The sequence below is a fragment of the Lepisma saccharinum genome, chromosome 17, assembly GCF_977018435.1.
Source record: "Lepisma saccharinum chromosome 17, izLepSacc3.1, whole genome shotgun sequence".
Lineage (NCBI taxonomy): Eukaryota > Metazoa > Arthropoda > Insecta > Zygentoma > Lepismatidae > Lepisma > Lepisma saccharinum.
In genome coordinates this window covers 32,595,606-32,614,494 of record NC_139245.1, presented here as the reverse complement: position 1 = coordinate 32,614,494, position 18,889 = coordinate 32,595,606, and the positions used below count along the sequence as shown (strand labels likewise).

Sequence of the window (18,889 nt, the reverse complement as noted above, 5' to 3'; positions counted from 1 at the left end):
GAAAGGAAGAAATCGAAGGTCCTCTCAGAACACCGGCAAAAAAGAATGGGGAAACAGAATAATGTCAGAACGAAAAAATACGATGGAACCGGGTCCATCAAGATAAACAGAAGATTTTTTGGAGGATATAGCGTCATTACCAGACGAGGACAGTAGTTACTCTTAAAGGTACGTGAGCACACATTGTTATTGCTTTATTTTCTGTCAAAAATATGTCTTAATGTTTGTTTTTGCATTTATATAATTCTGTTTATGTAAAGGATACAGTATTCAATGAAAGAAGTAACAATAGTTGCATGTATTACACATATAATGCAAATGTAAAATAGCAAATAGTTATGTCGATATATAAACATTTACATGCAAATCTTGAGAACTATTGTTTTTCCCAAAATACATCAAATACATAGATTTTGAAGATTTCCTATACGATAATAAGGAAGTAAATTTGTTGGAATCATTAGCGACTCAATGCGCCTCTGTTTGTTGATCTGGCAACGCTGCACTCCATTTAACCCATACTGACTTTTAAGGTTGAGACACTCTATAGTCAACTGTATAATAATAATAACCATGGTGCAACAGCCCATGAGGGTCAGCATCTACCTACTGACTGACAGCCTCACTTCCACCTCCAAAGGTAGCAGATTATCCAACCAGTTATGGGATAATGTGTGGTCGGCATGACGACCCCCCTCCCCCCCATCATTGTTGTGGGTTTCCATGACCTGGTTACGCAACTCATTTATAGCAATTTCCTCTCGATGGTGGGTGGCCGCCTGTCCTTACACAGGCCGAATTCTCAGGAGAAAGTTGTTACACCTTCTCCACGAGGCTCGAACGTGCATGCATTCTGCAGGCGGAGTCCAAAACATGATGCCATGACGTCTTAGACCACACAGCCACGGCATCTAGTCAACTGTACTGATATTAAATTTATTTTCTTAATACGAGGGCATGCTGAAAAGTAATACCTCTTATTGTTTTGTGACTGTGTAAAGACATTTTGGAATTTGAACAACCATGCATTGTAGTCTTCAGAGTTTCCCCCTTCTCCATTCCAAGTTTCAAACTTCTATCACCATGGGTTGCTGAACTAGAGCAAGGAAAATGGCAGCATGTAACCATACTATGTCGGTGCACCTGAAACTGCGTGTGGTGACCGAGTTTCTAACTGCAGAAAATGTGTCCCCAATTGACATTCATCAGAGAATGAAGGCTTTTTATGGCAATGAATGTGTAACGTTGATATGATCCATATTTTTGTGTGACGTCATCAGTAGAAAATGTGTCACTAATATATTTATTTTGTGAAAGAAAGCGTAACCTCCTTGTTATTCTACGTAATATTGCACCTTATTAGTAATGTATATATCTTTTGTTTAATGTTTATTGTATTTTATGCTACATTATGGGTAATTTAATGTATCGTCATGTTTGCGAGAGTTCACTATACTAATTTGTATTTCTAAACATGTATAGATGTCAGTTTTGTTGTAGTATCCTTTTGTAAATAGTGAGTGATTCATCTGTACTTTAATCTGTGTTCTCAAAAATAGTATAAAAGCGAGGATATCGCGTAAGAATCATCACACTTTCGCCACGGATCGTCGAAGCTTTTTAACTTAAAAAGAACTCCTCGGTGTTGTGCATACATCCTGGTATGGTAGTTCGGGGCGCAAGCTAGGCCTATGTGAACATAGGTACGCCGATAGCCATGCATTGATGATATGCACAATACTGCAACCATTCTACGTTAAATAATAAAGCTAGCCTAAAGATTAATTTGGAAATAAAAGGCTAAAGAGCAACTATTGGCTCAGTTATCATTGCATATCTCTTGGTGTGGTAGTTCGGGGCGCAAGCTAGGTCTATGTGATCATAGGCTTGCCGATAGCCACGCATTGAGTTTATGCGTTTTAGTTGAGTCAATTCATCGACAAAGCGAAATCCTCGCTTTCATCTCAAGTATATTTGCATTATAATTGCAATGAATAAAGAATAAAACCTTTCAGTTTATATATACTGCAATAATGTGATTTTATTTCTCTGTGCTGTGAATATTGTCTTTGCTTAACACTACCCCTGTACCTGAGAGGAGTCTATGTACTTCACCGAGTCTCATCGTTCACCGCTGAGTATTATTAAATTAATATTAATAGTAAAATAATACGACGCATCTAAATAATTGTGCTTAGAACGTGTGAAGTGGCATCTCAACGTGTTGGCTCGATTTTGTAGTGTACAAGGGCAAGACAATTGTTTAAAGTTGAGATTAATTGTGCAAGAGCACTGAACTTTCATATTTATTGAAAAGCACAGAGTTATTTTGTTTCGATATGGACAAGAAGCATTTGCGTAGCGCAAATAAAAATCTCACTTCGAGTTCAGGACTTAATGTTCCCGATTGTTGTCGGGACATTGATAAAGATAAAACCACATTTGTGTGCAAGAAATGTACAAAGCTTCTACATTTTGAATGTTGTGGCCTAGATATTCGAACTGAAAGCCACGAGTCTACCGATTTGGTTTGTAAAGATTGTGAATTATTGTCTACGGATAGTTCATCTGATCCATTAAATATGTTCAAAGCATTAAAAGCAATGATTGAAGGAATTAGCAAACAACAAGTCAAAAGTATGGGAAAATTACAGGCTGATATTAGCAATGATATTAGTAAACAGTCTGAAACATTGCAGGCTGATATGAGTAAACAGTCTGAAGCACTGAAAGCTGATATCTGCAAACAGTCTGAAGCACTGAAAGCTGATATTAAACAGCAAGCTGATTCCATTACCAGCTTGAAAGCCGATATCTGCAAACAGTCTGAAACATTGCAGGCTGATATGTGTAAACAGTCTGAAGCACTGAAGGCTGATATCTGTAGACAATCTGACATATTAAAGGAAGATATCCTCAGACAATGTGCGTTGCTAAAGGATGATATCGGTAAGCAGCACGATGAATCTATAAAAGTATTAAGAGCTGAAATAGGCGAGATGGCCTGTGAGATTCAACAACTGAAGTCTGAGAACGAGGAAACTAGGGCTCGATTCTCTGAAGAAATCCGGCAGGCTAGAGAGATAGACTTTGATGACTTCCGGCGCAGCTTGGCAGCCGATGTAAATAAAGCCACGGAAAATGTTCGCACAGATGTGGAGGATATTAACTCGAGATTCACTGGAGAGTGCAATAGGATTATCGAAAGACAGCTGACAATAGAACAGATGTTGGCCGAGGCCGAGACTGACAAAATACAGTTCCGGGCTGAGGTCCAAGAAAATATTAGTCAGATTTCAGTAGTTGTGTCTCAAAGAAGCAAGGACGTTGAGGAAATAAAAACTCAAGTAGAACAACTTAGGAATCAGTTAGAGACCATGCACTTTACCCGCCAAACAGAAACAGAAACTGGATCTCGAACAGCTGGTCATCCGTCTGCAGTTGCTGAGAGTGCAGCGTTGCCAACCATGAACATTGAACTAAATGAAGCGATGGACAGAGCCGGTGGAGAGAGAACTAGAGAAGACAAACAAGTCTGTCGCCCACGAGTTACTGCTGATTCAAGAGCTAATGAAGTGGCGTCTGCTGTTCCACCTACCTTTAGTCTTTCGGGCGATGACAGAAGTTACAGAGAGTGTGAATCTCGCAGGGCCCGGCACAGTCTTTATGAAGAAAGGACAAAGAGGAAACGTCTAGAAAGGAAGAAAGATCGCAGTTCCTCCTCTTCCAGCACCACCTCTGACTCTCAGTATGAAGCAAAAATCAGGAAGCGAACACGAAGGCATGGAAATTCAAGGAGCGGGCCAGATGAGTCGCCGCCAAGAACTCAGCGATCAGCAATGACTGGAACTCCAAGGATGGCAGACCTTAATTCCTTGTCGAAGTTCAAGGGAGACCTGGAAGCCCAGAATGCTGAGCAATACTTGAAAGAACTTAATATCAATTTTGATTTAATGCAGATTCCATACGAATACCGATTGGAAATTATTCCTCGGCTTTTCAAGGGCCAAGCTGAGCATTGGTTTCGAGCAAACCAGTTAGAGTTCAAGTCCTATTCTGATTTCTGCCGTCGTTTTCGCAAACAATATGCTTCAGAAGAGGCCAAAGAGAGGCAGCTGACAGCAGTGAGATCTCGCCGATACTTAAAGCAGTCCGGTATGAGCATGGAGGAATATGCCTGGTCTATTTACTCAGCCTACCGCAATCTGTCTGCCCGTTACATAGAACCTGAGATTGTGAATTTAATCATCTCCCAGCTTCCATATAGAGCTCGCAGTCTGAGTCTAGCTAATTCTCCTCAAACTGTACGGCAGCTAGCCGACTTTCTGAAAAGGTTCGAGGTGCTTGAGGAACAGGACAGTTGGAAGCCTGTGTGGAATAGGGAAGGTGCAGGCCAGGGAAATGCTCCCAGACAAAATAGAATTGGAAACCAACAACCCAGAGTCAGACAAGTTATGCAGAACCAGAGGAATGGATATTCCAATTACAACAGGCGGCGTAATCCTCCGAGAAGGGATGGCAGGAACAACTACGCACGTGGGCCGCGTCGTTCCAGATCTGATCCAGAAGATCATTCCCGTGACTCTTCACGTAACGCCTCTGAACCCAGTAACTTCAGAGCGACGGCGCCTCCGTTTGAACCTTCTGCTTCACGTTTGACGAACGAGCAACGTCAAAGCGTCGACATGACAAGAGACTTTTGTTGGGCACCATCGACTAGTGCTAATCCGAGTGGTATGCAGTCGGATTTAGCCAGTCGCCCAACGTGAATTCTTCGTTCCCGATCACAGTTGGGCTAAAATCTTGGACTTCTCTGGGAACCGATGACAGCGTTATAAATAGTGAAGACAATCATCTTTTTGTTGTGCTGACTCTCAATGAAGGAGAACAAAGTTTAGATAGAGCACTACAACTGGCAGTTAGAAAGGAAAATTTACCCAGGGCTCCGTTAATTAAAGCAACTGTAACAGGCGTCGATTTTATTTGTGTTCTGGACACTGGCAGCGAATGTAATCTCATGAGCTACGCCATTTGGAAGAAGATTAAAGAGAAGCTGCCATCATTGCAGTTACAAACATGTCCAGATGTTAGGCTGACTGATTTCACTGGGAGAAACAAAACTAGAGTTGTAGGATGTAGACAAGTATATCTGGAGATTGCTGGAAGAAATTTATTGGAGGACATGTTTGTCTTGAGAGGTCTCGAAGCTGACTTTATTTTGGGCTACCCATTCCTCAGGAAATATGAAGCAGGAATTGACCTACAGCGCGAGAAGTTATCCCTCACCGTAGACGGAGTTCCGGTAGAGCAGGACCTCGTGAATAATGGATCTTCGAAAGGGACGTATGTAAGAAAAGTCCGTGAAGATTCCCATGTCGATCAGTGGACGGCTAGTCCTGACGACATTCTGCAGAAGGTCAATGCGAATGAGATTTTATGCGAATGGGGTAGAAGCCAATTGAAAGAAGTCTTATTGAAGCATAGAGATGTATTAAAAACTTCCAGTGTGAGATTGAACTCACCACCACAGAACCTGTGTTTCGATCTCCATATCCCATACCGATAGCCTGAAGAAAGCTCTTGAAAGAAGAACTGAAAAAAAAAACGTTGAGACGATGAGATGTTACTGTGCCTTGATATTCATCTTGTATGAGCACCTTAATTGTTGGTAAGCCTGATGGTAACATACGCCTGCAGTCGTTTTGCTGATTAATTATTCCATTTCTGAGACTACTGGATATTCACCTGCTGAACTATTCTTCAATCATCCTATACCCAGAGAGATCCTATCTCATTTCAATTGGCCCGAACGGGAAGAAGCCCAACTGGATTGGAAGTCCAAATTATTCTTAGCCCAAGTCAGGGAGAAGAAGAAGCTGTCGAAGGATTTAAAACAGAAGGGAAACGCCAAGACAGTGACAGTTGGAGACTTCGTGATGGTTAAAAACCATTCCTTAAGCTCCTCACTAGATAGGACCATTCAAAAGTTATTTATGTTGTGGATAGGACCTTATCTAGTGGACAAAGTGGAAAATAATGTTGTGACATTGCTAATTCCAAGGACTAAAGAATTATATGATAAGGTTAACTTGGATAACCTAAAACTGGTGCGTTTTTCGGAGGATAAAAAGAAAGAGTTTGTACTTTAAAACTAAGTTTCCTCCAGGTAGATAACTTCCTTCCTGAAACTTAGTTTTCGAAAGGAAGGGGCAGATGATATGATCCATATTTTTGTGTGACGTCATCAGTAGAAAATGTGTCACTAATATATTTATTTTGTGAAAGAAAGCGTAACCTCCTTGTTATTCTACGTAATATTGCGCCTTATTAGTAATGTATATATCTTTTGTTTAATGTTTATTGTATTTTATGCTACATTATGGGTAATTTAATGTATCGTCATGTTTGCGAGAGTTCACTATACTAATTTGTATTTCTAAACATGTATAGATGTCAGTTTTGTTGTAGTATCCTTTTGTAAATAGTGAGTGATTCATCTGTACTTTAATCTGTGTTCTCAAAAATAGTATAAAAGCGAGGATATCGTGTAAGAATCATCACACTTTCGCCACGGATCGTCGAAGCTTTTTAACTTAAAAAGAACTCCTCGGTGTTGTGCATACATCCTGGTATGGTAGTTCGGGGCGCAAGCTAGGCCTATGTGAACATAGGTACGCCGATAGCCATGCATTGATGATATGCACAATACTGCAACCATTCTACGTTAAATAATAAAGCTAGCCTAAAGATTAATTTGGAAATAAAAGGCTAAAGAGCAACTATTGGCTCAGTTATCATTGCATATCTCTTGGTGTGGTAGTTCGGGGCGCAAGCTAGGTCTATGTGATCATAGGCTTGCCGATAGCCACGCATTGAGTTTATGCGTTTTAGTTGAGTCAATTCATCGACAAAGCGAAATCCTCGCTTTCATCTCAAGTATATTTGCATTATAATTGCAATGAATAAAGAATAAAACCTTTCAGTTTATATATACTGCAATAATGTGATTTTATTTCTCTGTGCTGTGAATATTGTCTTTGCTTAACACTACCCCTGTACCTGAGAGGAGTCTATGTACTTCACCGAGTCTCATCGTTCACCGCTGAGTATTATTAAATTAATATTAATAGTAAAATAATACGACGCATCTAAATAATTGTGCTTAGAACGTGTCAAGTGGCAGCTCAACGTGTTGGCTCGATTTTGTAGTGTACAAGGGCAAGACAATTGTTTAAAGTTGAGATTAATTGTGCAAGAGCACTGAACTTTCATATTTATTGAAAAGCACAGAGTTATTTTGTTTCGATATGGACAAGAAGCATTTGCGTAGCGCAAATAAAAATCTCACTTCGAGTTCAGGACTTAATGTTCCCGATTGTTGTCGGGACATTGATAAAGATAAAACCACATTTGTGTGCAAGAAATGTACAAAGCTTCTACATTTTGAATGTTGTGGCCTAGATATTCGAACTGAAAGCCACGAGTCTACCGATTTGGTTTGTAAAGATTGTGAATTATTGTCTACGGATAGTTCATCTGATCCATTAAATATGTTCAAAGCATTAAAAGCAATGATTGAAGGAATTAGCAAACAACAAGTCAAAAGTATGGGAAAATTACAGGCTGATATTAGCAATGATATTAGTAAACAGTCTGAAACATTGCAGGCTGATATGAGTAAACAGTCTGAAGCACTGAAAGCTGATATCTGCAAACAGTCTGAAGCACTGAAAGCTGATATTAAACAGCAAGCTGATTCCATTACCAGCTTGAAAGCCGATATCTGCAAACAGTCTGAAACATTGCAGGCTGATATGTGTAAACAGTCTGAAGCACTGAAGGCTGATATCTGTAGACAATCTGACATATTAAAGGAAGATATCCTCAGACAATGTGCGTTGCTAAAGGATGATATCGGTAAGCAGCACGATGAATCTATAAAAGTATTAAGAGCTGAAATAGGCGAGATGGCCTGTGAGATTCAACAACTGAAGTCTGAGAACGAGGAAACTAGGGCTCGATTCTCTGAAGAAATCCGGCAGGCTAGAGAGATAGACTTTGATGACTTCCGGCGCAGCTTGGCAGCCGATGTAAATAAAGCCACGGAAAATGTTCGCACAGATGTGGAGGATATTAACTCGAGATTCACTGGAGAGTGCAATAGGATTATCGAAAGACAGCTGACAATAGAACAGATGTTGGCCGAGGCCGAGACTGACAAAATACAGTTCCGGGCTGAGGTCCAAGAAAATATTAGTCAGATTTCAGTAGTTGTGTCTCAAAGAAGCAAGGACGTTGAGGAAATAAAAACTCAAGTAGAACAACTTAGGAATCAGTTAGAGACCATGCACTTTACCCGCCAAACGGAAACAGAAACTGGATCTCGAACAGCTGGTCATCCGTCTGCAGTTGCTGAGAGTGCAGCGTTGCCAACCATGAACATTGAACTAAATGAAGCGATGGACAGAGCCGGTGGAGAGAGAACTAGAGAAGACAAACAAGTCTGTCGCCCACGAGTTACTGCTGATTCAAGAGCTAATGAAGTGGCGTCTGCTGTTCCACCTACCTTTAGTCTTTCGGGCGATGACAGAAGTTACAGAGAGCGTGAATCTCGCAGGGCCCGGCACAGTCTTTATGAAGAAAGGACAAAGAGGAAACGTCTAGAAAGGAAGAAAGATCGCAGTTCCTCCTCTTCCAGCACCACCTCTGACTCTCAGTATGAAGCAAAAATCAGGAAGCGAACACGAAGGCATGGAAATTCAAGGAGCGGGCCAGATGAGTCGCCGCCAAGAACTCAGCGATCAGCAATGACTGGAACTCCAAGGATGGCAGACCTTAATTCCTTGTCGAAGTTCAAGGGAGACCTGGAAGCCCAGAATGCTGAGCAATACTTGAAAGAACTTAATATCAATTTTGATTTAATGCAGATTCCATACGAATACCGATTGGAAATTATTCCTCGGCTTTTCAAGGGCCAAGCTGAGCATTGGTTTCGAGCAAACCAGTTAGAGTTCAAGTCCTATTCTGATTTCTGCCGTCGTTTTCGCAAACAATATGCTTCAGAAGAGGCCAAAGAGAGGCAGCTGACAGCAGTGAGATCTCGCCGATACTTAAAGCAGTCCGGTATGAGCATGGAGGAATATGCCTGGTCTATTTACTCAGCCTACCGCAATCTGTCTGCCCGTTACATAGAACCTGAGATTGTGAATTTAATCATCTCCCAGCTTCCATATAGAGCTCGCAGTCTGAGTCTAGCTAATTCTCCTCAAACTGGCAGCTAGCCGACTTTCTGAAAAGGTTCGAGGTGCTTGAGGAACAGGACAGTTGGAAGCCTGTGTGGAATAGGGAAGGTGCAGGCCAGGGAAATGCTCCCAGACAAAATAGAATTGGAAACCAACAACCCAGAGTCAGACAAGTTATGCAGAACCAGAGGAATGGATATTCCAATTACAACAGGCGGCGTAATCCTCCGAGAAGGGATGGCAGGAACAACTACGCACGTGGGCCGCGTCGTTCCAGATCTGATCCAGAAGATCATTCCCGTGACTCTTCACGTAACGCCTCTGAACCCAGTAACTTCAGAGCGACGGCGCCTCCGTTTGAACCTTCTGCTTCACGTTTGACGAACGAGCAACGTCAAAGCGTCGACATGACAAGAGACTTTTGTTGGGCACCATCGACTAGTGCTAATCCGAGTGGTATGCAGTCGGATTTAGCCAGTCGCCCAACGTGAATTCTTCGTTCCCGATCACAGTTGGGCTAAAATCTTGGACTTCTCTGGGAACCGATGACAGCGTTATAAATAGTGAAGACAATCATCTTTTTGTTGTGCTGACTCTCAATGAAGGAGAACAAAGTTTAGATAGAGCACTACAACTGGCAGTTAGAAAGGAAAATTTACCCAGGGCTCCGTTAATTAAAGCAACTGTAACAGGCGTCGATTTTATTTGTGTTCTGGACACTGGCAGCGAATGTAATCTCATGAGCTACGCCATTTGGAAGAAGATTAAAGAGAAGCTGCCATCATTGCAGTTACAAACATGTCCAGATGTTAGGCTGACTGATTTCACTGGGAGAAACAAAACTAGAGTTGTAGGATGTAGACAAGTATATCTGGAGATTGCTGGAAGAAATTTATTGGAGGACATGTTTGTCTTGAGAGGTCTCGAAGCTGACTTTATTTTGGGCTACCCATTCCTCAGGAAATATGAAGCAGGAATTGACCTACAGCGCGAGAAGTTATCCCTCACCGTAGACGGAGTTCCGGTAGAGCAGGACCTCGTGAATAATGGATCTTCGAAAGGGACGTATGTAAGAAAAGTCCGTGAAGATTCCCATGTCGATCAGTGGACGGCTAGTCCTGACGACATTCTGCAGAAGGTCAATGCGAATGAGATTTTATGCGAATGGGGTAGAAGCCAATTGAAAGAAGTCTTATTGAAGCATAGAGATGTATTAAAAACTTCCAGTGTGAGATTGAACTCACCACCACAGAACCTGTGTTTCGATCTCCATATCCCATACCGATAGCCTGAAGAAAGCTCTTGAATGAAGAACTGAAAAAAAAAACGTTGAGACGATGAGATGTTACTGTGCCTTGATATTCATCTTGTATGAGCACCTTAATTGTTGGTAAGCCTGATGGTAACATACGCCTGCAGTCGTTTTGCTGATTAATTATTCCATTTCTGAGACTACTGGATATTCACCTGCTGAACTATTCTTCAATCATCCTATACCCAGAGAGATCCTATCTCATTTCAATTGGCCCGAACGGGAAGAAGCCCAACCGGATTGGAAGTCCAAATTATTCTTAGCCCAAGTCAGGGAGAAGAAGAAGCTGTCGAAGGATTTAAAACAGAAGGGAAACGCCAAGACAGTGACAGTTGGAGACTTCGTGATGGTTAAAAACCATTCCTTAAGCTCCTCACTAGATAGGACCATTCAAAAGTTATTTATGTTGTGGATAGGACCTTATCTAGTGGACAAAGTGGAAAATAATGTTGTGACATTGCTAATTCCAAGGACTAAAGAATTATATGATAAGGTTAACTTGGATAACCTAAAACTGGTGCGTTTTTCGGAGGATAAAAAGAAAGAGTTTGTACTTTAAAACTAAGTTTCCTCCAGGTAGATAACTTCCTTCCTGAAACTTAGTTTTCGAAAGGAAGGGGCAGATGATATGATCCATATTTTTGTGTGACGTCATCAGTAGAAAATGTGTCACTAATATATTTATTTTGTGAAAGAAAGCGTAACCTCCTTGTTATTCTACGTAATATTGCGCCTTATTAGTAATGTATATATCTTTTGTTTAATGTTTATTGTATTTTATGCTACATTATGGGTAATTTAATGTATCGTCATGTTTGCGAGAGTTCACTATACTAATTTGTATTTCTAAACATGTATAGATGTCAGTTTTGTTGTAGTATCCTTTTGTAAATAGTGAGTGATTCATCTGTACTTTAATCTGTGTTCTCAAAAATAGTATAAAAGCGAGGATATCGCGTAAGAATCATCACACTTTCGCCACGGATCGTCGAAGCTTTTTAACTTAAAAAGAACTCCTCGGTGTTGTGCATACATCCTGGTATGGTAGTTCGGGGCGCAAGCTAGGCCTATGTGAACATAGGTACGCCGATAGCCATGCATTGATGATATGCACAATACTGCAACCATTCTACGTTAAATAATAAAGCTAGCCTAAAGATTAATTTGGAAATAAAAGGCTAAAGAGCAACTATTGGCTCAGTTATCATTGCATATCTCTTGGTGTGGTAGTTCGGGGCGCAAGCTAGGTCTATGTGATCATAGGCTTGCCGATAGCCACGCATTGAGTTTATGCGTTTTAGTTGAGTCAATTCATCGACAAAGCGAAATCCTCGCTTTCATCTCAAGTATATTTGCATTATAATTGCAATGAATAAAGAATAAAACCTTTCAGTTTATATATACTGCAATAATGTGATTTTATTTCTCTGTGCTGTGAATATTGTCTTTGCTTAACACTACCCCTGTACCTGAGAGGAGTCTATGTACTTCACCGAGTCTCATCGTTCACCGCTGAGTATTATTAAATTAATATTAATAGTAAAATAATACGATGCGTCTAAGTAATTGTGCTTAGAACGTGTCAACGTCAGTACTGTATGATGTTGGGCTTTTCATGCTCACAATGAAAACCCCTGCTGAGGAACTCTCAACTGTGACATGGTTGCTCAAATTCCAAAATGTCTTTCCACAGCCACAAAAAATAGGAGGCATTACTTTTCAACACGCTCTCATAGTTACAACCTTCTCAAAGCAAGGGATAGTCTTTTCAAGTGAAGATTGACAACTTTGAATGGTTTCCATAATGGTGTTGTGGTAATGCCGTTACCTTATAATCAAGGGGTTTCAGTTTTTGCTTAATATCCCCCTCATGTACATATAGGCATAAGTCTGTTTTTATGCACAGATAGTCTAAGTGGGTCTGGACCTACAGTTTAAAGTGGGATCCAAACCACCATGCATGTGTCTCCAATAGGTATTGAACACAGACCCCTTGATTACAAGTTAAGTTACTACCTTTTTACATTTAGCAGTAGAGTAGTCACTTTGTATTTGTTGCTATTAAAAGTGTATTTGCTTTTTCATTGTCTATTAGATCCATGGATTGGATTGGAGTCCAATGCATGAAAATCAACTGGCCACATCTAGTCAGGATTGCACAGTTAAATTCTTTGACATCACAAATCCTCGAAGAGCCGAAAGTATTATTAGTATTGGATCTCCAGTTTGGAGAGCAAGATACACAGTAAGTGCAAATGAATTTAGCCTTTTTTTTATTATTAATTTGTAATCACATCGAAATCGAAAAGTGGACATGTACCATTTGAACTGTAAAGAAGATGTCATCTTCACTTTGCTCCTGAGGAAGCCATCAGTTGGTGAAAATGTTAGGAAAACTCATAAGGTGCATTGACTTTTCAAAGGTGATAGCCACTTTTCCTTAAATAAATGTCTAAAGGGGTGCCACGGCCTTTGAGAGAGAGACCTGGGTTCGATCCCCATTGGGGGAGAACCGGGACTTTTTCCACCTGTTCAAGTGGCTCCGGTGTCCACCTAGCAGTTACCTGGAGGAAACTCTAGGGGGTAAAGGCAGCCTAGTGCGTGGTGATGATCACATCACCCCCACCTTCGGCTGTCATCAAGAAAGTGAGGGGCCCTAACTTCACACCCCCTATATGCCTTCATGGCGTGATGCAAAGCACGGGGGGGGCTTTTAAATGTTTAAACGTGTTTATTTTTCATCAGAGAAAAATCTCATTATGGGCAAAACGCTCATATTTTGAACAGAAAATTTGCTCTTTGTGTTGAATTTATATAGAGGTAAATTTTGTGTGTGTGTTGAAAGCACATAGCATGGTTGCACTGATATGAAATTTATATTAATACAAAAGATACTGGTTGTTGATATGATACATACTATAACAGTTCTATGTACTAGGGTCATTCAACTAGGAGGCATGGGAATACACTCCCAGACCTATCACCTTGTGATTTTCACATTTTGTTCCCATGAAAAAGATGCTGAATAGCACTGATATCTCATTGATTAAGAAATCCATAAGTGTTGTTTTTATTTTTAAGTAAATAAAGCATTGTGGTTATGTAGAATTGCAGCTTAAATTTTACTTTCGGATGTATACAAGATAGCCTGAAGGTGCATTGGTAGTGTCATCGCCTTGTGATCAAGGTGTCCCGGATATGATACCCGGTGGAGGCACATAGTGGTTCGGGTCCCACTTTAAACTGTAGGTCCAGTCCCGAATAGCCTTACTGTGTATAAAGTGGACTTAAAACACCAGATCAATAGCCCGAAATGTTCCCAACATTGTTTGTTTCATGTCACACTTATTTTGTGATTTTGATTTGATTTTTGTTATTGCTGTCACTTTTGGCTAATCGCAGCGATGAGCATGAGTGATGATATGATGAAATTGATGAAGGGACACTCAGAAAGAACACCCATGCCTAGGTTGGGATTAGAACCTGGGATCCCTGATGGCATGCTGTGCTAACCACTTTGCCACAATGGTCAGCACTGTATAAGCCTGAAAAAAATAACGAACACCAATGATTCCTTCATAAAAATACACTGATTTGTGTGCTCAGCTACACACTATGGAAATAGGTGAATGAAATTGTTGACAAATTTACTAATAAACTGTTTTATTCTTACTGGCTCATGCCCATGAAGTAGCAACTGATCTGTCTATCTCCGATATATACACGATTCCTTACTCTCCACTTACCTTGTTGCATTTATTTTCAGCCCTTTGGAGAAGGATTGGTTACAGTTGTTGTTCCTCAGCTTAGGAGAGGAGAGAATAGTCTTCTACTCTGGAACATATCCAACCAAACGTCTCCTGTACATACTTTTGTGGGTCACACAGATGTTGTTCTAGAATTTGAGTGGAGGAAGCACAAAGAAGGTGAGGCCATGTAAATGTTTGTAAGGATAGCATAATTTTAATTATTTTCTTGTATTTGTATCACCATTTCATTATGCTAGAACATACAAAAACATACATATTAAAAAGCTTCCCATAAAATGTCATTCTTCTTAGATTTAACATAAAACAGAAACATCATAAGAAAGATATTTCCAAACTTTTGACCCTTTCACTCTGTGTGTCCCATCTTCATTCCTGTTCTACCACCAAACTGATCCCTAAGATTACCCCAATAAGTAGTAAATAGCCAAGTTTGCTGATTTTTTTATTGTTGTTATCCTGTGTTCTTCGTTAAATGTGACCCAGTGGAGGCACATAGTGGTTCTGATTCCACTTTAAACTGTAGGTCTAGTCCCGATTAGCCTTACTGTGCATATTTGTTAAGTCACTGCTACAGTTTTTCCCTTTATATTGCAATAGTGTCAAAGTTGAAGGAGTGTTCTTTCTTTCTCTTAAGGTAGTGCCTTTCACTGCTATGGAAAGTACACAATAGTGTGAAATAGATTCAGTTATTGTGACAGCACTTTGTTCCCAAGAAAAGTTATGTAAAATTGATTCCATTCCCTGTAACTACAAGAATGTTGATGTGTGACTTATATTGAAAAGATTGTGTTCATTTAACCATGATGTTTGCATGTGTTGAAGGAAGCTCTGATTTGGCACACACAGAAGATGTACTATGCAGAAATTTAAGAAAAAAATGCTGCCTCAACCAGGTCTCTGGCATACTGTGCCATTGTTCTACCAATTGTCTGCCACTGACTTTTCATTGATCCTGCATTTTTGGCTCAAATTCATCACAAAACAGTTACTAATTGAACTCGACTAGACGAAGAAATTAAATATTATGTCACCCACCATTATTAACTTAGGTTAATTTTAATTTTTAACATTTTCTATCTAATTATTTTCGTTTACCCTGTTTCTCAATTATTGAAAAGATAAAGAAAGAATAGCTATTGAAACAACGATTTTAACTTTACAATAGCCGGCCCCCGTGGTTAGCACATCGCGTTACGATGCCAGGGGTCCCGTGTTTGAATCCTGGCCTGGGCATGGATGTTTGTGAGTGTCCATTCACCAATCTCATGATATCATCACTCATCCCCATCTTTGCAAATTAGCTAAAAGTTGCACAAAAAGTGAAGTAAAATATAGCAAATCAATCAGTCAATTAACTGTACAATATTTCTGTTCTCAGATACTTCAGACTATCAGCTCATTACATGGTCCAAAGATCAGTCACTTCGAATATGGCGTATTGAAACTTTTCTGCAGAAGGTGAGTTACATACATTATTTTGTGTGTGTGCATGTATTTGTGTGCCTATTACCTATCAAAATTCACCCCCCCACCCCGCCACCTTTGTTTCATCTGTCCATGTTGTTTGTTCATCTCGGTTACACTGAAAGAAATTCATAGTTAAGTACATAATCATCTTTTATATCATGGTTTGGTACTGTAAACACGGTTAAAGTATTGTGTAGATAAAGTTTCATACTTCCACATTGTAACCTACGCAGCTATCTTCCTAGTTGAAAAGTGATTTCATTTTATTTGCATATTAAGTAGTTTATTTGATTCACTAGTGCACGATATAAAAGTCCACATGGCCTAACTTGTATTAACATCTGGAACAAAACCTCACACAGCATGAAAATAAACAGATAGAAAGAAATATCGGTATTTCAAGAATATCTCATCCCTGTTTTCAGTATAAAAATAAGATTAAAAGTAAAAACTCACAAGAACCAGGCAGAAGGCAGCTTCTCACATTTGAAATAATACAATTAAATCTATCGTTACTTTGTGTGTTGCTTAAATGTGATATGATCCAAATTTTTGTGACGTCACAACTTTAAAATATGTCACTAATATATTTCTTTTGTGAAAGAAAGTGTAATTTTCGTGTTATTATATGTAATATTGCACCTTGTTTGTAATGTATATCTTTTGTTTAATATTTATTGTATTTTATGCTCTATTATGAGTAGTTCAATGTATCTTTATATTTGCGAGAGTGCACTATGTGAATTTGTATTTCTAAACGTGTGTAGATGTCAGTTTTATTGGTAGCATCTTTTTGTAGATAGTAAGTGATTCATCTGTACTTAAATCTGTGTTCTTGAAATAGTATAAAAGCGAGGATATCGCATAAGAAATAACACACAGTCGCCACAGATCGTCGAAGACTTTTAACTTAAAAAGAACTCCTCGGTGTTGTGCATACATCTTGGTATGGTAGTTCGGGGTCCAAGCTAAGCCTATGTGACCATAGGTATGCCGATGGCCATGCATTGATGCTATGCCCAATACTGCAACAAGTCTACGTTAAGAAATAAAGCTATCCTAAGGATTAATTTGGAATAGGAGCCTAAAGAACAAACATTGGCTCAGTTATTATTGCATAATCTCTTGGTGTGGTAGTTCAGGGTGCAAGTTAAACCTATGTGACCATAGGCATGCCGATAGCCACGCATTGAGTTTGTGCATTTTAGTTGAGTGTAGTCATCGTCAAAGTGAAATCCTCCCCCTTGTACTAAGCCTGTTTGCATTATAATTGCAATAAATAAAGTGTAAATAATTTCGTTTTTGTCTACTGCAATAAGGTGGTTTTATTCCTCTGTGCTGTGAAGCATTGTCTTTGCCTAACACTATCTCTGTACCGAGTCTCATCACTCAACGCTGGGTAATACTTAGTTATTATTAATAAGTAGACCTCGGATTTTAGGTTTATAACCTATTTTTTCCTTTGCAGGTAAATAAGAAATAACAAGTTATATCAGTGTTTCATTAAGAAACGAAACAACTGACGAAGTTTCATAGTGCCTAAAATAACTATATTGCTTGTTAGAACCTATTTTAGGTTTATGTGCCTAAATTAAACTTTTTTTGTTGTTGTTACCGGATTTTTATATCTCACAGAGGTATTTACTAGGTTTGGTGGCAAAATAATTACATGACTGGCATGTTTGAAACATGTTTCCTGACGATTTCCCTCCCTCCAAGTATATGATGCTTATCAAAGCTCTAAACAAAACAGAATGTCTGACGCACTGTTACCTGCACACAGTGGCGGCGAAAGGGGACAGTTCCCCCATACTTTTTTACCCCCGCACTATAAACTTTTAATGCTAAGCCTTGCCTGCTAAGATAAAGTAAACTTCTTGTCCCCCCTCCTCCCCATTCTCAGTTTTGGCACCCAATTGTCTCTACTGCCTGCACAGTACCAAGTGCAAACTTCTGATCTGTGCAGCCTTGCTCACTCTCATGTCAGTTTGTTCCTTTTTGGCATTCACGCCTTGCGAAGTAATGTTTCAGCATTCAAATTTGCTTTAATTCATTGATTGATTTGGTGTTTTAATTCCACTTTATGCACAGTAAGGCTAATCGGGACTGGACCTACAGTTGAAGGTAGGATCCGAACCACTATGTGTCTCCACCGAGTATCGAACCCGGAACCCCTTGATTAAAATTGCTCTACTGACTATGTTTCTGTTGAAAGATAATTTTCAGCACATGAAATGATCCTCACAGACAAGAGGTGGAGTTTGAGTGTGGATAACGCAAAAGGATTCATGGTGGTCAATAGGACCATAAAAAAATTCAGGTATAATTCCTGGTTTTCAAGGTGAACTTTCCAAAAATTCAAGGATAGAAGCAGATGTTTACTCTGTTCCAACCTTACATATTACAAACTCTGACCCTCCCTTCCACACACAAAAATACGAGGGAAAGTTCGAAAATAAGTTTCCCCCCTAGTTTTGCCAGGGAAATCGTACAGCAATGGTGGAAACCAGGCTGTGTTGGAACCCATACACCAGTGGGTGAAGTATGACCGTGATCCAACAGATGGCGTGAGTGTAGTGCATGCAAATGAGGGGAGGTGCCTCTCAGTCATGGCCCGATGTGGAGAGAAGGTGCGTGTTGAAGTCGTGGTCAAAGGAGGAAGTGAGAGCGGTTGTCCGTTATGAATGGGCACGTGGACTATCAGGAGCAGAAATTCATAACTGCCTAGTGGAAGTGTATGGGTCAGAAGTGATGTGGAAACAAAGGAAGGCCGCATCAATGGAGTGGAAACATTCGTCATCTCCTGTCTTGAAGAAGTTCAAGATAATTCCCTTGGCAGGTAAGGTGCTTCTCATAGTTTTTTTGGACGCCCATGGTGTTTTGTTGCTGGACTTTTTGGAACAAGGAACCATCTACTCTGCATGTTCCTGTCACACCATGTCCAAATTGAAGCAGGCTATTCGGTGTAGGTGGCCTGGCCTTCTCACATGTGGCGTGCTGTTCTTGGATGACAATGCGAAACCGCACTCGGCGAGGGCTACGCAACACCATCTTGCAACCCTTGGTTGGGAGCGCCTTACCCATCCGCCGTACAGTCC

At 40.1% G+C, this 18,889-nt stretch overlaps 2 protein-coding genes across 2 annotated transcripts in view; one reads left to right on the top strand and one right to left on the bottom strand.

The window, feature by feature from the left end:
• Positions 1 to 18,889, bottom strand: part of JMJD4 (jumonji domain containing 4) — a 308,681-nt gene that overhangs the window by 177,095 nt on the left and 112,697 nt on the right. The window lies entirely within an intron of this gene.
• The window catches only part of Wdr59 (WD repeat domain 59), a 58,920-nt gene that overhangs the window by 19,754 nt on the left and 20,277 nt on the right, over positions 1 to 18,889 (top strand). The window contains exons 6-8 of the mRNA XM_083138671.1: positions 12,650 to 12,799; positions 14,321 to 14,480; positions 15,703 to 15,782. Coding sequence (XP_082994797.1) covers positions 12,650 to 12,799; positions 14,321 to 14,480; positions 15,703 to 15,782 — 390 coding nt within the window. The remainder of the gene's footprint in view (positions 1 to 12,649; positions 12,800 to 14,320; positions 14,481 to 15,702; positions 15,783 to 18,889) is intronic.